This window comes from Sinocyclocheilus grahami, unplaced genomic scaffold (assembly GCF_001515645.1).
Source record: "Sinocyclocheilus grahami isolate Dianchi unplaced genomic scaffold, SAMN03320097.WGS_v1.1 scaffold100.1, whole genome shotgun sequence".
NCBI classification, from domain to species: Eukaryota; Metazoa; Chordata; class Actinopteri; order Cypriniformes; family Cyprinidae; genus Sinocyclocheilus; species Sinocyclocheilus grahami.
Window position 1 is genome coordinate 1,619,343 of NW_015505279.1, and position 16,892 is coordinate 1,636,234.

The window sequence follows — 16,892 nt, forward strand, 5'->3', positions numbered from 1 at the left end:
GTGTGTGTGTGTGTGTGTGTGTGTGTGTGTGTGAGTGTGTGAGTGTGTGTGTGTGTGTGTGTGTGTGTGTGTGTGAGAGAGAGTGTGTGTGTGTGTGTGTGTGAGTGTGTGTGTGTGTGTGTGTGTGTGTGTGTGTGTTTACCTCTATTGCGAGCTGGAACTGCTCATGCTCTCTCTGTAGTTGTTCGGCCTCTGACAGTGAACTTGCGTTCACCATACTGGCATCCAACATAGACTCACCATTACGAATCCAACTCAGAACCTAAAAAACACGCAATACAATGAACACAACTTCAGAAATGTTTTTGTACATTTAACTGCATGCAGTATTAATTGCAATAAAATAAAAATGTATTACAGTTTACATTTATATTAATTGCATTTAGCTGAACTTTAAAGTGCTTTTGACACACTTAAGTAGGACTTAAATACATCCTTATATGCAATTTCATAATTCTAATTTCTTTGAAATATGGTTAATGTGTGCTGACAAGCATTTATGGTAAATCAAAATATACTTTAATGTAATTTCTATTGAAACTTGTACGTCATGTATTTAAATATATTTTAATTACACATTTGTGATGGTGAAGTTGCAATTTAGTACATTTAAATTAAATTATTAAGTCTACATGTAATATCAAATAACACTACAGCTAGAATTATAATCAAGTACTTTACATCTGCTTTAGTATGTTAGTCAACAACAAAATAAGTTTACTTAATCTATCTATCTATCTATCTATCTATCTATCTATCTATCTATCTATCTATCTATCTATCTATCTATCTATCTATCTATCTATCAATCTATCTGTCTGTCTGTCTGTCATCTATCTCTTCATATGCATTAAGTGCACACAGAATTAAGTGCTGGGTAAGGTTAGGTTGAATCATCTGCATGATATTACACTGAAATAGCTGTCAGTCTGATCTGAATATGACACTGTCAGTGTGGAGTGATATCTTGGTGAGACTGAGCAGAATTCATAACTGCTCATCATTTCTCTCCATTAGCGCTCATGTAGTGGCAGACACGTTAGGGCCGTCCCTGGCGACAGCACTCTGGCTCTCACTTAGGCTATGAATAAGATTAGCTCTGAGAGCCACACTGAATCAGCCGGCATAGCCGCTGCATCTCTCTCTATTGATTATCAATCAGAGGAAGTCAAAAGAGAGCCACATGAGACTGTGTGTACGTCCAGCACTGCGATACATCAAGATCGTGAGAGACAGAAGAGCAGATGAGTGACCTAAGTCAACCAATACTTTGTTATTTTTGACAAATGGATCCGATAGGGTGAGTCCTCTAAAAGACCTGCGGCATTATGGGTAAAGGGAAAACACATACACTACTGTTCAAAAGTTTGGGTTCAGTAAGATTATTTATTTATTTAGCAGTGGCAGACTAAACTGATTAAAAGTGACAGTAAAGATCCTTACAAATAAATTGAAAATAAATGCTGTTCTTTTTAAATTTCTATTCATTAATAATGATAAAAAATATATATCATGGTTTCAACAAGTGTTATAAATAAATTAATTAATTCTTGAGCACCGATTCAGCTTTCCCATAATTGGAATATATTTAAATTGTAAAACATAGTACAATAGAAAAGTATTATTTAGATGCATAATATTTTTTATTTTATTTTATTAATTATTTATTTTAATTACTTATTTTTAAATCAAATAAATGCAGGCTTGATGAGCATAAGTGATCATTACTGAAATGTTGAAGGTCTCTTTATATCACTCCATAATTCAGGAGTGATACACACACACAAAATGTAGCCATATTTTGACACAAATCAGGTGAATGATATATAAAAATAAAAACTGTAAAGTTTGGTGTATGTAAGTCCTACTGAAATTGAGATTTCTGTCTCACAGCATGAGGAAACAAACAAACAAAAAAAAATCTGATTAATTATTTTATTTTTTTAGAAAACTCCCTTTAAAGATATGGGCTGTATTTAAAATGTAAAGACACAAATAGACAAAGTGTAATGAAATAAACACTTTTAAATGTGTATTTAGGATGTTTTCCTTTCAATAGACTGAAAGAAGTTATAATAGAAGCAAAATAATCAAAAATCTCTAAATTAACCAATGCCTGAAAAACGTCTCAGGTTACGTATGTAACCATGGTTCCCTGAGTAGGGAACGATACACTGCATCCTCTAGGGGTCGCTATGGGGAACGCCTCGTCGTGACCCGTGTCTGAAGCATACATTGAAAAAACACCAACAACACATTGGCCGGCAACAGCCATGACGTCACTACCGGTGCGACTATAGTATAAAATAGGCACAGGGAGAACACATCATCCACTTCTTCGTCTGAAGCTTGCATCCGAAGCATGGCAAGAAACCTAGAGGACGCAGTGTCTCATTCCCTACTCAGGGAACCATGGTTACATACGTAACCTGAGACATTCCCTTTCATGGGAACCCCGAACTGCATCCTCTAGGGGTCACTATGGGGAACGGTATACACACGCCATCATGCTGAGGGGAGTGCATGCCAGAAACCATGACAAGCACTAAGTACCAACTCTACCATATTGCCATGGGAGTTGCCCCTGGGACGTTAGACGGCTGTCAGTGACATTATTCCCTACGGCCAAAGGCCTAGGCTACATATCCCAAAAAACTTACCTGTTAGGGCCAGAACTCCTGGGCCTGGGGTTGAGCTCAAGGCTTGGAATCAGGAATAGATTCCTTTAAGAGAATACGACCAAGAGCCTAGAATCATACTAAGTCTTGGCCTGTCACACAGGGGCTACCGCACGCTCTGCATATGCTAAAGGAACTGTCTAAACAGACACCAAGTAGCAACACCCTGTTAAAGTAGGTATCCAGATGATACATAGGTGGAGTGGTGCCCAAGGCGGAACCGGGATTTTAAACCACTCAGAAAGAGCATGAGGCTGCTGCGCGTAGCTCTTTCCATATAATCTATCTATCTATCTATCTATCTATCTATCTATCTATCTATCTATCTATCTGTCTGTCTGTCATCTATCTCTTCATATGCATTAAGTGCACACAGAATTAAGTGCTGGGTAAGGTTAGGTTGAATCATCTGCATGATATTACACTGAAATAGCTGTCAGTCAGATCTGAATATGACACTGTCAGTGTGGAGTGATATCTTGGTGAGACTGAGCAGAATTCATAACTGCTCATCATTTCTCTCCATTAGCGCTCATGTAGTGGCAGACACGTTAGGGCCGTCCCTGGCGATAGCACTCTGGCTCTCACTTAGGCTATGAATAAGATTAGCTCTGAGAGCCACACTGAATCAGCCGGCATAGCCGCTGCATCTCTCTCTATTGATTATCAATCAGAGGAAGTCAAAAGAGAGCCACATGAGACTGTGTGTACGTCCAGCACTGCGATACATCAAGATCGTGAGAGACAGAAGAGCAGATGAGTGACCTAAGTCAACCAATACTTTGTTATTTTTGACAAATGGATCCGATAGGGTGAGTCCTCTAAAAGACCTGCGGCATTATGGGTAAAGGGAAAACACATACACTACTGTTCAAAAGTTTGGGTTCAGTAAGATTATTTATTTATTTAGCAGTGGCAGACTAAACTGATTAAAAGTGACAGTAAAGATCCTTACAAATAAATTGAAAATAAATGCTGTTCTTTTTAAATTTCTATTCATTAATAATGATAAAAAATATATATCATGGTTTCAACAAGTGTTATAAATAAATTAATTAATTCTTGAGCACCGATTCAGCTTTCCCATAATTGGAATATATTTAAATTGTAAAACATAGTACAATAGAAAAGTATTATTTAGATGCATAATATTTTTTATTTTATTTTATTAATTATTTATTTTAATTACTTATTTTTAAATCAAATAAATGCAGGCTTGATGAGCATAAGTGATCATTACTGAAATGTTGAAGGTCTCTTTATATCACTCCATAATTCAGGAGTGATACACACACACAAAATGTAGCCATATTTTGACACAAATCAGGTGAATGATATATAAAAATAAAAACTGTAAAGTTTGGTGTATGTAAGTCCTACTGAAATTGAGATTTCTGTCTCACAGCATGAGGAAACAAACAAACAAAAAAAAATCTGATTAATTATTTTATTTTTTTAGAAAACTCCCTTTAAAGATATGGGCTGTATTTAAAATGTAAAGACACAAATAGACAAAGTGTAATGAAATAAACACTTTTAAATGTGTATTTAGGATGTTTTCCTTTCAATAGACTGAAAGAAGTTATAATAGAAGCAAAATAATCAAAAATCTCTAAATTAACCAATGCCTGAAAAACGTCTCAGGTTACGTATGTAACCATGGTTCCCTGAGTAGGGAACGATACACTGCATCCTCTAGGGGTCGCTATGGGGAACGCCTCGTCGTGACCCGTGTCTGAAGCATACATTGAAAAAACACCAACAACACATTGGCCGGCAACAGCCATGACGTCACTACCGGTGCGACTATAGTATAAAATAGGCACAGGGAGAACACATCATCCACTTCTTCGTCTGAAGCTTGCATCTGAAGCATGGCAAGAAACCTAGAGGACGCAGTGTCTCATTCCCTACTCAGGGAACCATGGTTACATACGTAACCTGAGACGTTCCCTTTCATGGGAACCCCGAACTGCATCCTCTAGGGGTCACTATGGGGAACGGTATACACACGCCATCATGCTGAGGGGAGTGCATGCCAGAAACCATGACTATAATGCTGGAGTGGCTAGCAGTAAATCTGTAGCTGAGGGAGCAAACTTCCAGCTCTCAATCGAGAGGGAGCGCAACCTGCAGCATGTTCCAAAGCTGGAACAGCTAGCAATAATTTACTTAGCTGTGGGAGCAACACACCCAGTTCTCAGTCGAGAAGGGGGCTCGACCTACAGCATGTTCCAATGCTGGAACGGCTAGAAGTAATTTACCTTAGCTGAGGGAGCACAAACCCAGCTCTCATTGAGAGGGGGGGGGACTCGACCTACAGCGCGATTGTTAGAATCAGAAGTGTAAGTGTGCTGCAAGCTAGCCAAAAAACTCAGCACATCAGAGAGGCAGAGGAAGGGCCTAGTTCGCCTGATGCTGCTGGTTCCAGGTGCTTTGGGGAAAAAGAGAACTCAACCCTCACGTGAGAGGAGAACTCCGAATTCAGAAGGAGTAGCATGCTCATAGGTAAAGGGGAGCACTGCTCAGCACTACCACGAGAACTGCCCATGGAGTGAGGAATCCAACTCCTCAGAGAGAATTAAACTCTCGAAAGAAAGCACCATGCTCACAATAACCCTCAATGGTGAGGGGAGCGATTTTTCCGGAGTGTGTCGACAGAGACACACTAGTTGAGTGGAACCCAAGGTACCGGGGTCTAAACCAACTCAGAGAAAGGGAACGAGGCTAATAACGCATAACCCTTACCATACAGAATTTCAGAAAAGTGGGCAAAGCATAATGTGCACACACTTATGTGGATTTTAGAAAGTGCGCAAAGCATAACGTGTACACTTACCATTTATATAAATGAAGGATCTCACCAATGCCTCCCATATTTCCCCCTCGATACCTCAGCAAGAGGGGATATCCTGGTGATCAGGAGGCGACCTAGATATATGGTAGACCAGACAGGGCAGCCTGAAAGCATAAGTCCAGCCCGGACGTCCAAATTTTTGCAGTGCAGTGCCGGGGGCCTAATGATCAAGAAGGCTCTCACAGAAGCTTGTGACCTGGCTGCATAATCCAGGAAGTATGAAGCCGAAACCCGACTTATCGTACCATCTGGACATATATCGATGAGTGAAATAAACACTGCAAGTCGAGCACCTGGTTTCTGAACCCAGCAGAGGGGGTGCTCATCGAGGACCTACCCTCGAAAAAGGACAGAAACACACAGGTCCCGGGAAACACTGCAAAGAAAGCTAGCAGAAGGATTTATACACACAACCACCAGCGCATTAAATACACACATATACACACACACACACATATATATATATATATATATTTAGAAATGGATCGTACTCACCCACCAATGTTTCCGCGTCGGAGCGTCCGAAGAAGCCTCTGGTCCGGACCATCAGTAAGGTGGTCACTATGAAGCCATAGAACCAACCGAACATCATAGGTCCAGCATAGGAGACTGTAATGCAGGAAATTCCCACCTAACCTCAGTCAGGTGGAGAGATGGTGGTTACAGGGGAAATAGGAAGGGGAAGATAAGGGCAGATGTAAGACCCCAAAAGGAAATGAGTAGATACTGAGGTATCACTCTGATCCGGACAAAAGTGCTGACACCCTGTCTGGATCACATCCCTTAGGTCTTTTACCTACCTTCCTTTGACCCGCGATTCTCCCTCCCCCTACCGGGGGGCGAGGGAGGAGCGCAAGCCTCTAGGCCTTCTGTGCCCGTCTCTGATCCTCAAACCGAGACGGGCCGGGACCCCTGGGTTGTTCGGGCTCAGACCTGGACCTTCATGAAGGCCGCTGTGCGCGCCTTTGACTCCCTGAGCTTCTCGACCACCGTCTCAACGGAGGTACCAAAAATACAGAAGGCGAAACCGGCACATCGAGAAGAAAGCCACTCTTTTTTTCCCGATATCTGCTAGGTTCACCCACAGATGTCCCTCCGTCACGGAGAGCAAGATCAGTGGTGCGGCGCACTCAGCTACCTCATCATGTACCTCACCGCCTTTATCCAGGTCTTTCAGCAGGTCAGCCTGATATGCTTGGAGCATCACCATCGTGTGCAATGAAGCGACAGCCCAACCTTCTGCTGCTGTGTATGCCCTGGCATTCGAGAGAGATGTCAAGCAGGGAGTCTTAAGAGAGGACGTCTCACCCATAGAGAGATAGCTGGCATCTTCTCATAACCACTTTTGCGCATCGCCTCGATGTTGGCATAACTCGTATGCTGGAATCGATGGATGCGTGAGGAAAAACGGCCTCTTCCATTCCTTCTCAATTTCTGTAAGGAAAACAGGAAGAAAGGGAGGCTCACCTGAGCTGGAGGGTTATGGCCAGAAAAATAACGTTCATCGAGATGACCTCTCGATGTATAATTGCCATGGAGCGATCCATAACTTTCAAAAGCTCATCATACGCAGGGCAGGAGGATTGGGAAGGCTCAGCCTCAGCTTCTTTGCCTTCCTCAGACATTTCCTGCTTTTGCTGGGCCGAACCCAGCAGAGCACTGGCCCCTGGATCAGACGATGTTAATGAAATAACATCATCCTCCAGCTGCTCACTCTCGTCCACAGCCGACAATCGCGAGAGGGAAAACCCCTCTTCAAACTCATCGGCCAGATCCACCTGCAATCCCCATGAGCTCATTCTCTTCCGTGCCTCAGCAGCGGCGGTTCTTGAATCGCGGAAAGCAGATGGCACCCCCTCTTTCCTCGAAAAGAGAGACAGACGAGAGCGGAGTTTTTTCATTGGAACACCGATTGCCGATTGCAGTGCACGCCGATTGCCCTTCAGAGACATCGTGTGTGTGCTCTTCGCCCAAACAAATAACGCATAGCTTGTGTGTGTCATCAGATGTTTAAACAACGACAACACGGATGCACACATCCTCTAAACGCTTTGCTAGTGCTCGCCAAAATTATATGAATAGTGATCGCTCTTACCACAGTAGTGCACGCTTCAAATAAAACAATGAAGTCAATGAAGACGAAGAAGAGGATGATGTGTTCTCCCGGTGCCTATTTATACTATAGTCGCACCAGTATTAGTACTTAGATACATCATTTTAATACATTAGTATTAGATACATCATGGCTGTCGCCGGCCAACGTGTTGTTGGTGTTTTTTCAATGTATGCTTCAGACATGGGTCACGATGAGGCGTTCTCCATAGCGACCCCTAGAGGACGCAGTTCGAAGTTCCCATGAAGGGGAACATTGTATTGTCTTGTCTTAGCCCTTAACATCTTGCTAAAATGAATAAATAAAAAAAATCTTTATTACTTAACATTTACATTCATACATTTAAGAATTACTGTAGCGGTCTTGCATTAAGCACCACTTTGTATACTATGTAAATGTTTTTCCCAACTCTGGTCCTAGAGCACCACCAAAAATTCACATTTCAGGTGTCTCCCTCATCTAAGACACATATTTCAGGTCTTGGCGTCGCTACCAATCAAGTTTGGGAAACATTGCTACAGTATATAGTAAGGACGATATGCTAAATGGAATATATCTTTGGGAAATAATTTCAGCTGTGGCTCTGAACAGCTAACATCTGCCTGAACTTTATCCCAAGACTACACTACGAATATGAAGAAAACAAACAATAAACATAGCTTTGATTATCCAAGCAGCAGGAAGGGTTTTTCATTGATAACGTTTCACTTTTGGCCCTGAGATGGATAAGCAGATGGGACAGGTTATGCATCTCAATCGGGATGTGATGAGCCACTATGTTGAGAATTCTGTGTGTGTGTGTGTGTGTGTGTGTGTGTTACCTGTTTAACCTCAGCCTGTAGGTGGCACAGCTGCACACACTGCTCCAGGTGTTTCTGTGTGTGTTCAGCGCTCAAGTCCAGCTCATGCTGTTTCTCATTTAGAAACTCCAACAGCTCCTGAACTTCAGTGGCCAGATCCACCTCCTTCTCACTGGTCAACTCAATACCTGCATATTACACACATTTCACCAGAATCCTTAGCATTTATACTGTCTGAAAGTACATGTGTACTCACGGCCACTGGGTGGCAGCATGGCAACTAGTTCAAATCCAGTGTTCTCGGCAAAACCTCTTGACAAAGGTCAATTCTACAGTTTAGTTTATACATATACATAATTATACAAGAAATATTTGACCACAGAATGCTGCAATTGATCATTGAGAATCAAGTGTACCAGAGAAGGAATGTATCATCACAGTTAAATGTGCATAACTGCCATACAAGTAAACAAACAAACAAATATGCCATTGTCCAGTTTTCTTAATACAATTAATTTTTTTCTTTCTTTCTTTCTCTTTCTTTGTTTCTTTCTTTCGATATTGGGGTAAAATATGAATTGGTAATTATTATTATCATTATTAATATTATTATTATTATTAATAAGACAGAATATGTTAATGAGTTTTATTTTCATGTAGTTCCAAATAAATAATCCAAATAAATTATTTTGCTAAATTTGATTTCTAATAATTATTTCTTATTAGAATTACAGTTGGGAAGTATAAATAAATAAATAAATATTTATACACAAACATAGTCTCAATTTTCTTATAATAACTTTCTTTGTGTTTTGTTTTGTTTTTCTTTAGATTTTGGGGTAAAATATGATTTGCTAATTATTATTATTATTATTCATAGTATTATTATTAATAATAAGACATAATATGTTAATGAGTTTTATTTTCTTGTGGTTCACTGAAAGAATAATCCAAATAAATCATTTTGCTAAATTTGATTTCTAATAATTATTTCGTGTTAGAATTACAGTTGGGAAGTATAAATAAATAAATAAATAAATAAATACTCATACACAAACACAGTCTCAATTGTCTTATAATAACTTTCTTTGTGTCTCGTTTTGTTTTTCTTTAGATATTGGGGTAAAATATGAATTGGTAATTATTATTATTATTGTTATTATTATTAAGACATAATAGGCTAATTAGTTTTATTTTCATGAAGTTTACTGAAAGAAAAATTATTTTGCTAAATTTGATTTCTAATAATTACTTCTTAAAAGAAATACAGTTGGAAAGTTTAGTTTAAGTCAGTAGAAAGAAAGAAAGAAAGAAAGAAAGAAAGAAAGAAAGAAAGAGAATGAATGAATGAATGATATGCATATAGAGCATCTAGTAAAGCTTAATTCAGTGATTGTAAATGTTGTCCCAGCAGCAGAATGAGACACACACATGCGTGTGAGAGATTGTCACAGTAATGTCTGGAACAGACGGCGTCCAAAGCCTGGACAGAAGACCCATATGTGAGAGAGAGGGGGGTGAGAGTTGGGTCAGCACTTTGAGGAGAGGAAGTCTGTTTCCAGTGTTAAAAATATCTGTGAGACACAGCGCTGGACATTGGGATGATATGAAGATGAAAGCAAAGAGCAAAAGAAATGTGGGTTAAATACAGACACAGTTGAAGAGATGGGTGACATTTGGTCTAACTTCTGTGTAACACAGTTCTTTATATTGAAATGAAAGCTGTGCTGAGCGTCATTAGTGCCGCCCATGTGACTGCGGACCGGAGATCACAGCACAGAGGAGACTGAATCCTATTGGTTCATCTCGCCGTGTTTCTGTGCAATGCCACCTGACACTTCTTCTGTGTGGCTCTCCTCCTCTCCTCTCCTCACGATCACATGGAAGTTCATAAGTACTGTACGAGTGTGTGATTCCGTATGAATTTGGATGATTTGTAGGGAAAACATCACCATGAAAGTCCACCCCTAAACCTAATCCTCAGGAGGTGTGAACGTGTGTAAATGAGCGTGCACAATTTCACAACCAATTCACGCAAATTTAAATCCATACAAATTGTCATGAGACTATGTTGATCAAATCTCTTTACAAAAAGAAGTCTTTGCTCTCCTAACATCTAATTCCCATCTGAGAGTTTAGGATGATTTTAAGCCATTTTTATGCTTGTGAAGCACTTTGAGTTGCATTTTATGTATGAAAAGTGCTATACAAATTTTTTTTTATTATTATTATTATTATTATTACTACTAATCTAATAAAAAAGCAAAAAATATCAAAATCATATATATATGATATATATATATACACACACACACACGCATATACACACATACATGATTTTGATAACAACCTGTTCACTTTGACTTCTTGAAGTCATATTGAAAATGTGCAATTTATCATATTTAACTTTTGAACTTGAACTTTGAACAATTTTTTTTAAGAATTGCGCTTAGGAAGATCCATACAAACTTCTTGGATTAAGAAATCCCTTAACTTTTATCTTAAGAAGATGTTCGTGAATCCAGCCCCTGGTTATTTTTGTGTGCAAAATACATCAGGTGCTCAGTGAACGGACTGTGAGTACCAATAGTACAACAACTTGTACTATTGAGTTAACGACTGTCAGAGTGAAAGCACCTGTACTCTTTTCACTCTCTCTCACCTGAAGCTTGGACCTCCATGATGTACTGATGCAGGTCTTGACCCTGCTGCATGACCTCGTAGGTCATGTTGTTCATGGCCAGTTTTCTCTCTGCGTGCCGCTGGAGTCTCTGTTCAGCCAGACTGGGTTCTTCTGCGGTGAACTCGCTGACCTGACGAACCAGGTCCTCATTCCACGCGTCTAACTCCGCCGTTACCTGCACGACAGGAGGGACAGTTTAACACCTGTGCACTGTAAAAAATTACTGTGAATTTAACGGTAAAAACTGTAAAAATGCTACAGTAAAAAAATTGCTTAATTAAAAATTGTTTAAATTGTTAACAGTAAATTCCCCTACTATATACGGTGAAAAACTGTATTAGACATTACATGTAATTTTACTGTAGTATACCGTTTTTGGAAGTGAAAAAGATGAAAAAGATCAAATGTGATGTTTTTTTGTTGAAATAACTATGTTTCTTCTTAGTTTTTTCTATCAGTTTTGTATATTAGGGTTGTGTGTTACACCTAATGTTGTTAAATGAATGTTTATTGCATTATTTCAGTTTCATGTGTGTTACCGTGATGGTGTTTAGTGTTTGTGTGAATGACACTGTGCACCTTCTATATATGTTATTATTTAAAAGCTGCTTGTGATGGGCTTTGGTTCATCACGTGACTTTCTCATCACCTCCTGCATTTGGTGGTTATCAGTGTATTACAAAGACACAAAACAGATTTCAGTACTTCAATAGGTTGGTATATTAACATTATATCAGTTAATGAAATTACGGTATTTAACTGTAAATTTAAGTTAAAACCGTAAAACCTAAAATGTTGCTACCGTATTACATTTACAGTGTCAATAGTGTCAATTTCTTTATTCACAAGGCTTCATGGGATAAGCATTTTATTTGCTTCTTCAAATGCTCTGAATATAATATTTTTTATTAATCTCAGAGCCAGTTGTTTTGGTTCAAGATCAGTAACTATTTGTTGATTTTTAATAAATCTCTGAAAATTATTTCAAATAAACTAATCTAGCATGCAAACACACACACACATTTCACCTCAATGGTGTACTGCTCAAAGATGCGCAGTTGCAGGAAGATGTCGAGTTTGATCTTCCTCTCGTGGAAGAGCTCCTCCATGTGGCCCTGGGCCTCCTCTAGCTGCTGTAGGACGCCCTCGGTGTGAGCGATAGAGCTCGTGTGAGGCATCTTATTACTGCTCATCGCCGAATCTCTGTGCGACACACAACTAATGTGTTAAGAGTATAGATTTGGGTAATCTACAAGTCACTTATACTAAAGAAATATGCTGGCTAAAATACAACTTAATGCTTATGAACATCATATCCATGACAGTCCGTAAAACACAAAATAATACAGCCTCGTTCTTTAGTTTGTAAAATTAAATTGGAAACACATATGCACTGATGAGTTCACAACTGATGCATGGGGCAGGTTATACATACATTTATTTTTAAATCGGTGTTCAGATCGCTGGAATCTTCTGTGGGCCTGAATATAACTTTACACAGATGGCTTTGGTAAATGACTCTGTCACACCAGTATCATGCCAACACGTGTAATGTTTTAGTTATGACTATACTTTCAATACAGTGCATATATTTTAAACTCTTATTCATGATACTGCATGTTTGCAATGTAAGAATAAAATCTAATTTTCTGCCAGGACATAGCTGTTAAGTTTATAGGCATTTCAATCAACTTTAAAACAAAATACAGAAAATTGCTTCATATTAACACATTACATTGAGCCATATTTGCCTGTTAGATTTCAATTATAAGCATATTTACTGTAAACACATTTTCTAGTTATTTAAGGGGCTCAATGTTTGGCTGGTGAGCACAGTTCACTAAGCTCTTACTGTAACTACAGCATTAAGCAGTATTTCTTGACAGCAATTCAAAAGCTGCTGCGCATTCTGAGGAATTTTTTTGTAAGCAATATAGAATTCACTAAGATTTCATCTTAGCAGATGTGGTAACACTTTAGAATAGGGAACACACATTCACTATTAACTAAGAGTTTTCCTTCAATAAACACCTAATTTGCTGCTTATTAATAGTTAGTAAGGTAGTTGTTATGTTTAGGTATGGGGTAGGATTTAGGGATCTAAATTATAGTCATGTAGAATATGTGCTTTATAAGTACTAATAAACAGCCAATATGTTCGTAACATTCATGCTAATAAGCAACTAGTTCCTAGTGAGAATTGGTCCTTAAAATAAAGTGTTACCGATGACCAGTGCATAATTTTTTTTGCCATTTATGGCTCCAGAAATGGACCGGACTACCCATAAATCAAAGATGATGGCATCTGGGTAGCAAGCTTTTTCAAATATATTCAGAAATATTACTGTGAATGGAAAGTCCCTACAAGTATATTCACACATCCCTTGCAAAATCTGCTGAAGTATTTCTCTTTAATAAAAAGGTCATAAAACTTGGGTTACACTTTATTTTAAGGTGACGGTAATACAGTGTAATTACACACTATACTTGCTACTATAGGGTTACGATTAGGGTTAGGGTTAGTCACTTGTAATTATGCATAATTTACTGTTATTGTTACAGTAAGTACATGTAACAAATGTTATTAACACACCTTAATAGACTATGAATGAGGCTATTAAACACAGATACACTGAACAAAATTATAAACGCAACACTTTTTTTTGCCCCCATTTTTCATGAGCTGAACTCAAAGATCTAAGACTTTTTCTATGTACACAAAAGGCCTATTTCTCTCAAATATTGTTCACAAATCTGTCTAAATCTGTGTTAGTGAGCACTTCTCCTTTGCCGAGATAATCCATCCACCTCACAGGTGTGGCATATCAAGATGCTGATTAGACAGCATGATTATTGCACAGGTGTGCCTTAGGCTGGCCACAATAAAAGGCCACTCTAAAATGTGCAGTTTTACTGTATTGGGGGGTCCGAAAACCAGTCAGTATCTGGTGTGACCACCATTTGCCTCACGCAGTGCAACACATCTCCTTCGCATAGAGTTGATCAGGTTGTTGATTGTGGCCTGTGGAATGTTGGTCCACTCCTCTTCAATGGCTGTGCGAAGTTGCTGGATATTGGCAGGAACTGGAACACGCTGTCGTATACGCCGATCCAGAGCATCCCAAACATGCTCAATAGGTGACATGTTCAGTGAGTATGCTGGCCATGCAAGAACTGGGATGTTTTAAGCTTCCAGGAATTGTGTACAGATCCTTGCAACATGGGGCCATGCATTATCATGCTGCAACATGAGTTGATGGTCGTGGATGAATGGCACAACAATGGGCCTCAGGATCTCGTCACGGTATCTCTGTGCATTCAAAATGCCATCAATAAGATGCACCTGTGTTCGTTGTTCCTAACATAATCCACAATGTTGACATTAGCAAACCGCTCCCCCACACGACGCCATACACGCTGTCTGCCATCTGCCCTGTACAGTGAAAACCGGGATTTATCCGTGAAGAGAACACCTCTCCAAAGTGCCAGACGCCATTGAATGTGAGCATTTGCTCACTCAAGTCGGTTACGATGACGAACTGCACTCAGGTCGAGACCCCGATTAGGACGACGAGCATGCAGATGAGCTTCCCTGAGACGGTTTCTGACAGTTTGTGCAGAAATTCTTTGGTTATGCAAACCGATCATTGCAGCAGCTGTCCGGGTGGCTGGTCTCAGACGACCTTGGAGGTGAAGATGCTGGATGTGGAGGTCCTAGGCTGGTGAGGTTACACGGGGTCTGCGGTTGTGAGGCCGGTTGGATGTACTGCCAAATTCTCTGAAACGCCTTTGGAGACGGCTTATGGTAGAGAAATGAACATTCAATTCACGGGCAACTCTGGTGGACATTCCTGCAGTCAGCATGCCAATTGCACGCTCCCTCAAACTTGCGACATCTGTGGCATTGTGCTGTGTGATAAAACTGCACATTTTAGAGTGGCCTTTTATTGTGGCTAGCCTAAGGCACATCTGTGAAATAATCATGCTGTCTAATCAGCATCTTGATATGCCACACCTGTGAGGTGGATAGATTATCTCGGCAAAGGAGAAGTGCTCACTAACACAAATTTAGACAGATTTATGAACAATATTTGAGAGAAATAGGCCTTTTGTGTACATAGAAAAAGTCTTAGATCTTTGAGTTCAGCTCATAAAAAATGGGGGCAAAAACAAAAGTGTTGTGTTTATAATTTTGCTCAGTGTATATTTACATACATCCAACAATACAAAATATAACTCGATTTACAGATATTTAATTCTGTTTCAAAGTTTGGATCCATTTGGTTCTTAATACCGAGCGTGCATTTCCAAGTTTGTAAAAGTTTACATATCAACGATACGTAAACATTTGAACAGGATAATTTGTGTAAATTAAGTTATTTTGTCTATTTTGGGAAATATGTAAATACCTGTTATGCAGCCTTTTTGAGATTTTGAAAAGTGTTTGTAAGTGTGTAAACTCATGAGCGAAACTATGTGTGTCTTGATACCTGAGTTGTTGCATAAGGTCTTCTCCCTCTTTAATGACGTTGAGTGTGGCCTCCAGCGTGGCTGTCTGCTGCTGCTGAAACTGTTTGATCAGCTCCTGAACCGAGTCCACCGAATCAGAAAATGACCCTAAGCACACAGCTAAAATAATGAAGGAGTGGCTTCACAACAACTCTGTGACTGTTCTTGAATGGCCCAGCCAGAGCCCTGACTTAAACCCAATTGAGCATCTCTGGAGAGACCTAAAAATGGCTGTCCACCAACGTTTACTATCCAACCTGACAGAACTGGAGAGGCTCTGCAAGGAGGAATGGCAGAGGATCCCTAAATCCAGGTGTGAAAAACTTGTTGGGTCTTTCCCAAAAAGACTCATGGCTGTATTCGATCAAAAGGGTGCTTCTACTAAATACTGAGCAAAGGGTCTGAATACTTAGGACCATGTGATATTTCAGTTTTTCTTTTTTAATAAATCTGCAAAAATGTCAACAATTCTGTGTTTTTCTGTCAATATGGGGTGCTGTGTGTACATTAATGAGGAAAAAAAATTAACTTAAATGATTTTAGCAAATGGCTGCAATATAATAAAGAGTGAAAAATTTAAGGGGGTCTGAATACATTCCGTACCCACTGTATATGTATAATTACACTGTACAAAGGACACCTTAAAATAAAGTGTAACCAACATTTATTATGCACAACAGAGCACAAACCTGACCCATATAGAAGCACAGAAACACACTTACTCCTGTAAAGACCTAAAAAAAGTTTCTAAACTTCTCTACAGACTCAGAGATGGAGTGACCTGTCTGCACAGATTATAATGCTCATCTAACAATAATCTGTCCTGAATCCAATATTAGAAAGCAGCCGGAAATATACGCTCTCATTTCTCATGCTCCTTCCATTTTTAACATCTCAGTCTAAAAGATTAAACGGTATAGAAATGATACTAGATTCGTTAAAAGTCAGAACAAAATGCCCCCCAAACACTGGAGTGCTGGGTGATGTTGTGTTTCTGGGTCAGTAGAGAAAGGTTGCTGATTTGATCCTTCAGAAATCATTATATTATGCTAATATGGTAATATGGCTAATATGATATGGACGCTCCATTATTATCAATTGTTATTGTTGCTTAACTATTAATAATGTTTCTTATTATTATTATTAATGTTGGAGATATTTTTTGCTGAATCATTGCTTACTTGCCCCCAAATATTTTAATAGTAGTGTATCATGTTTTCCACAAAAAAATAAGCAGTATTTTCAATATTCA

General features: G+C 39.2%; 1 protein-coding gene across 1 annotated transcript in view; it reads right to left on the minus strand.

Moving 5' to 3' along the window:
• Window positions 1-16,892, minus strand: part of LOC107588258 (kalirin-like) — a 266,216-nt gene that overhangs the window by 106,639 nt on the left and 142,685 nt on the right. The window contains exons 13-17 of the mRNA XM_016276291.1: window positions 15,622-15,748; window positions 12,160-12,334; window positions 11,111-11,306; window positions 8,470-8,636; window positions 143-262 (exon numbers count right to left, since the gene is read on the minus strand). Coding sequence (XP_016131777.1) covers window positions 143-262; window positions 8,470-8,636; window positions 11,111-11,306; window positions 12,160-12,334; window positions 15,622-15,748 — 785 coding nt within the window. The remainder of the gene's footprint in view (window positions 1-142; window positions 263-8,469; window positions 8,637-11,110; window positions 11,307-12,159; window positions 12,335-15,621; window positions 15,749-16,892) is intronic.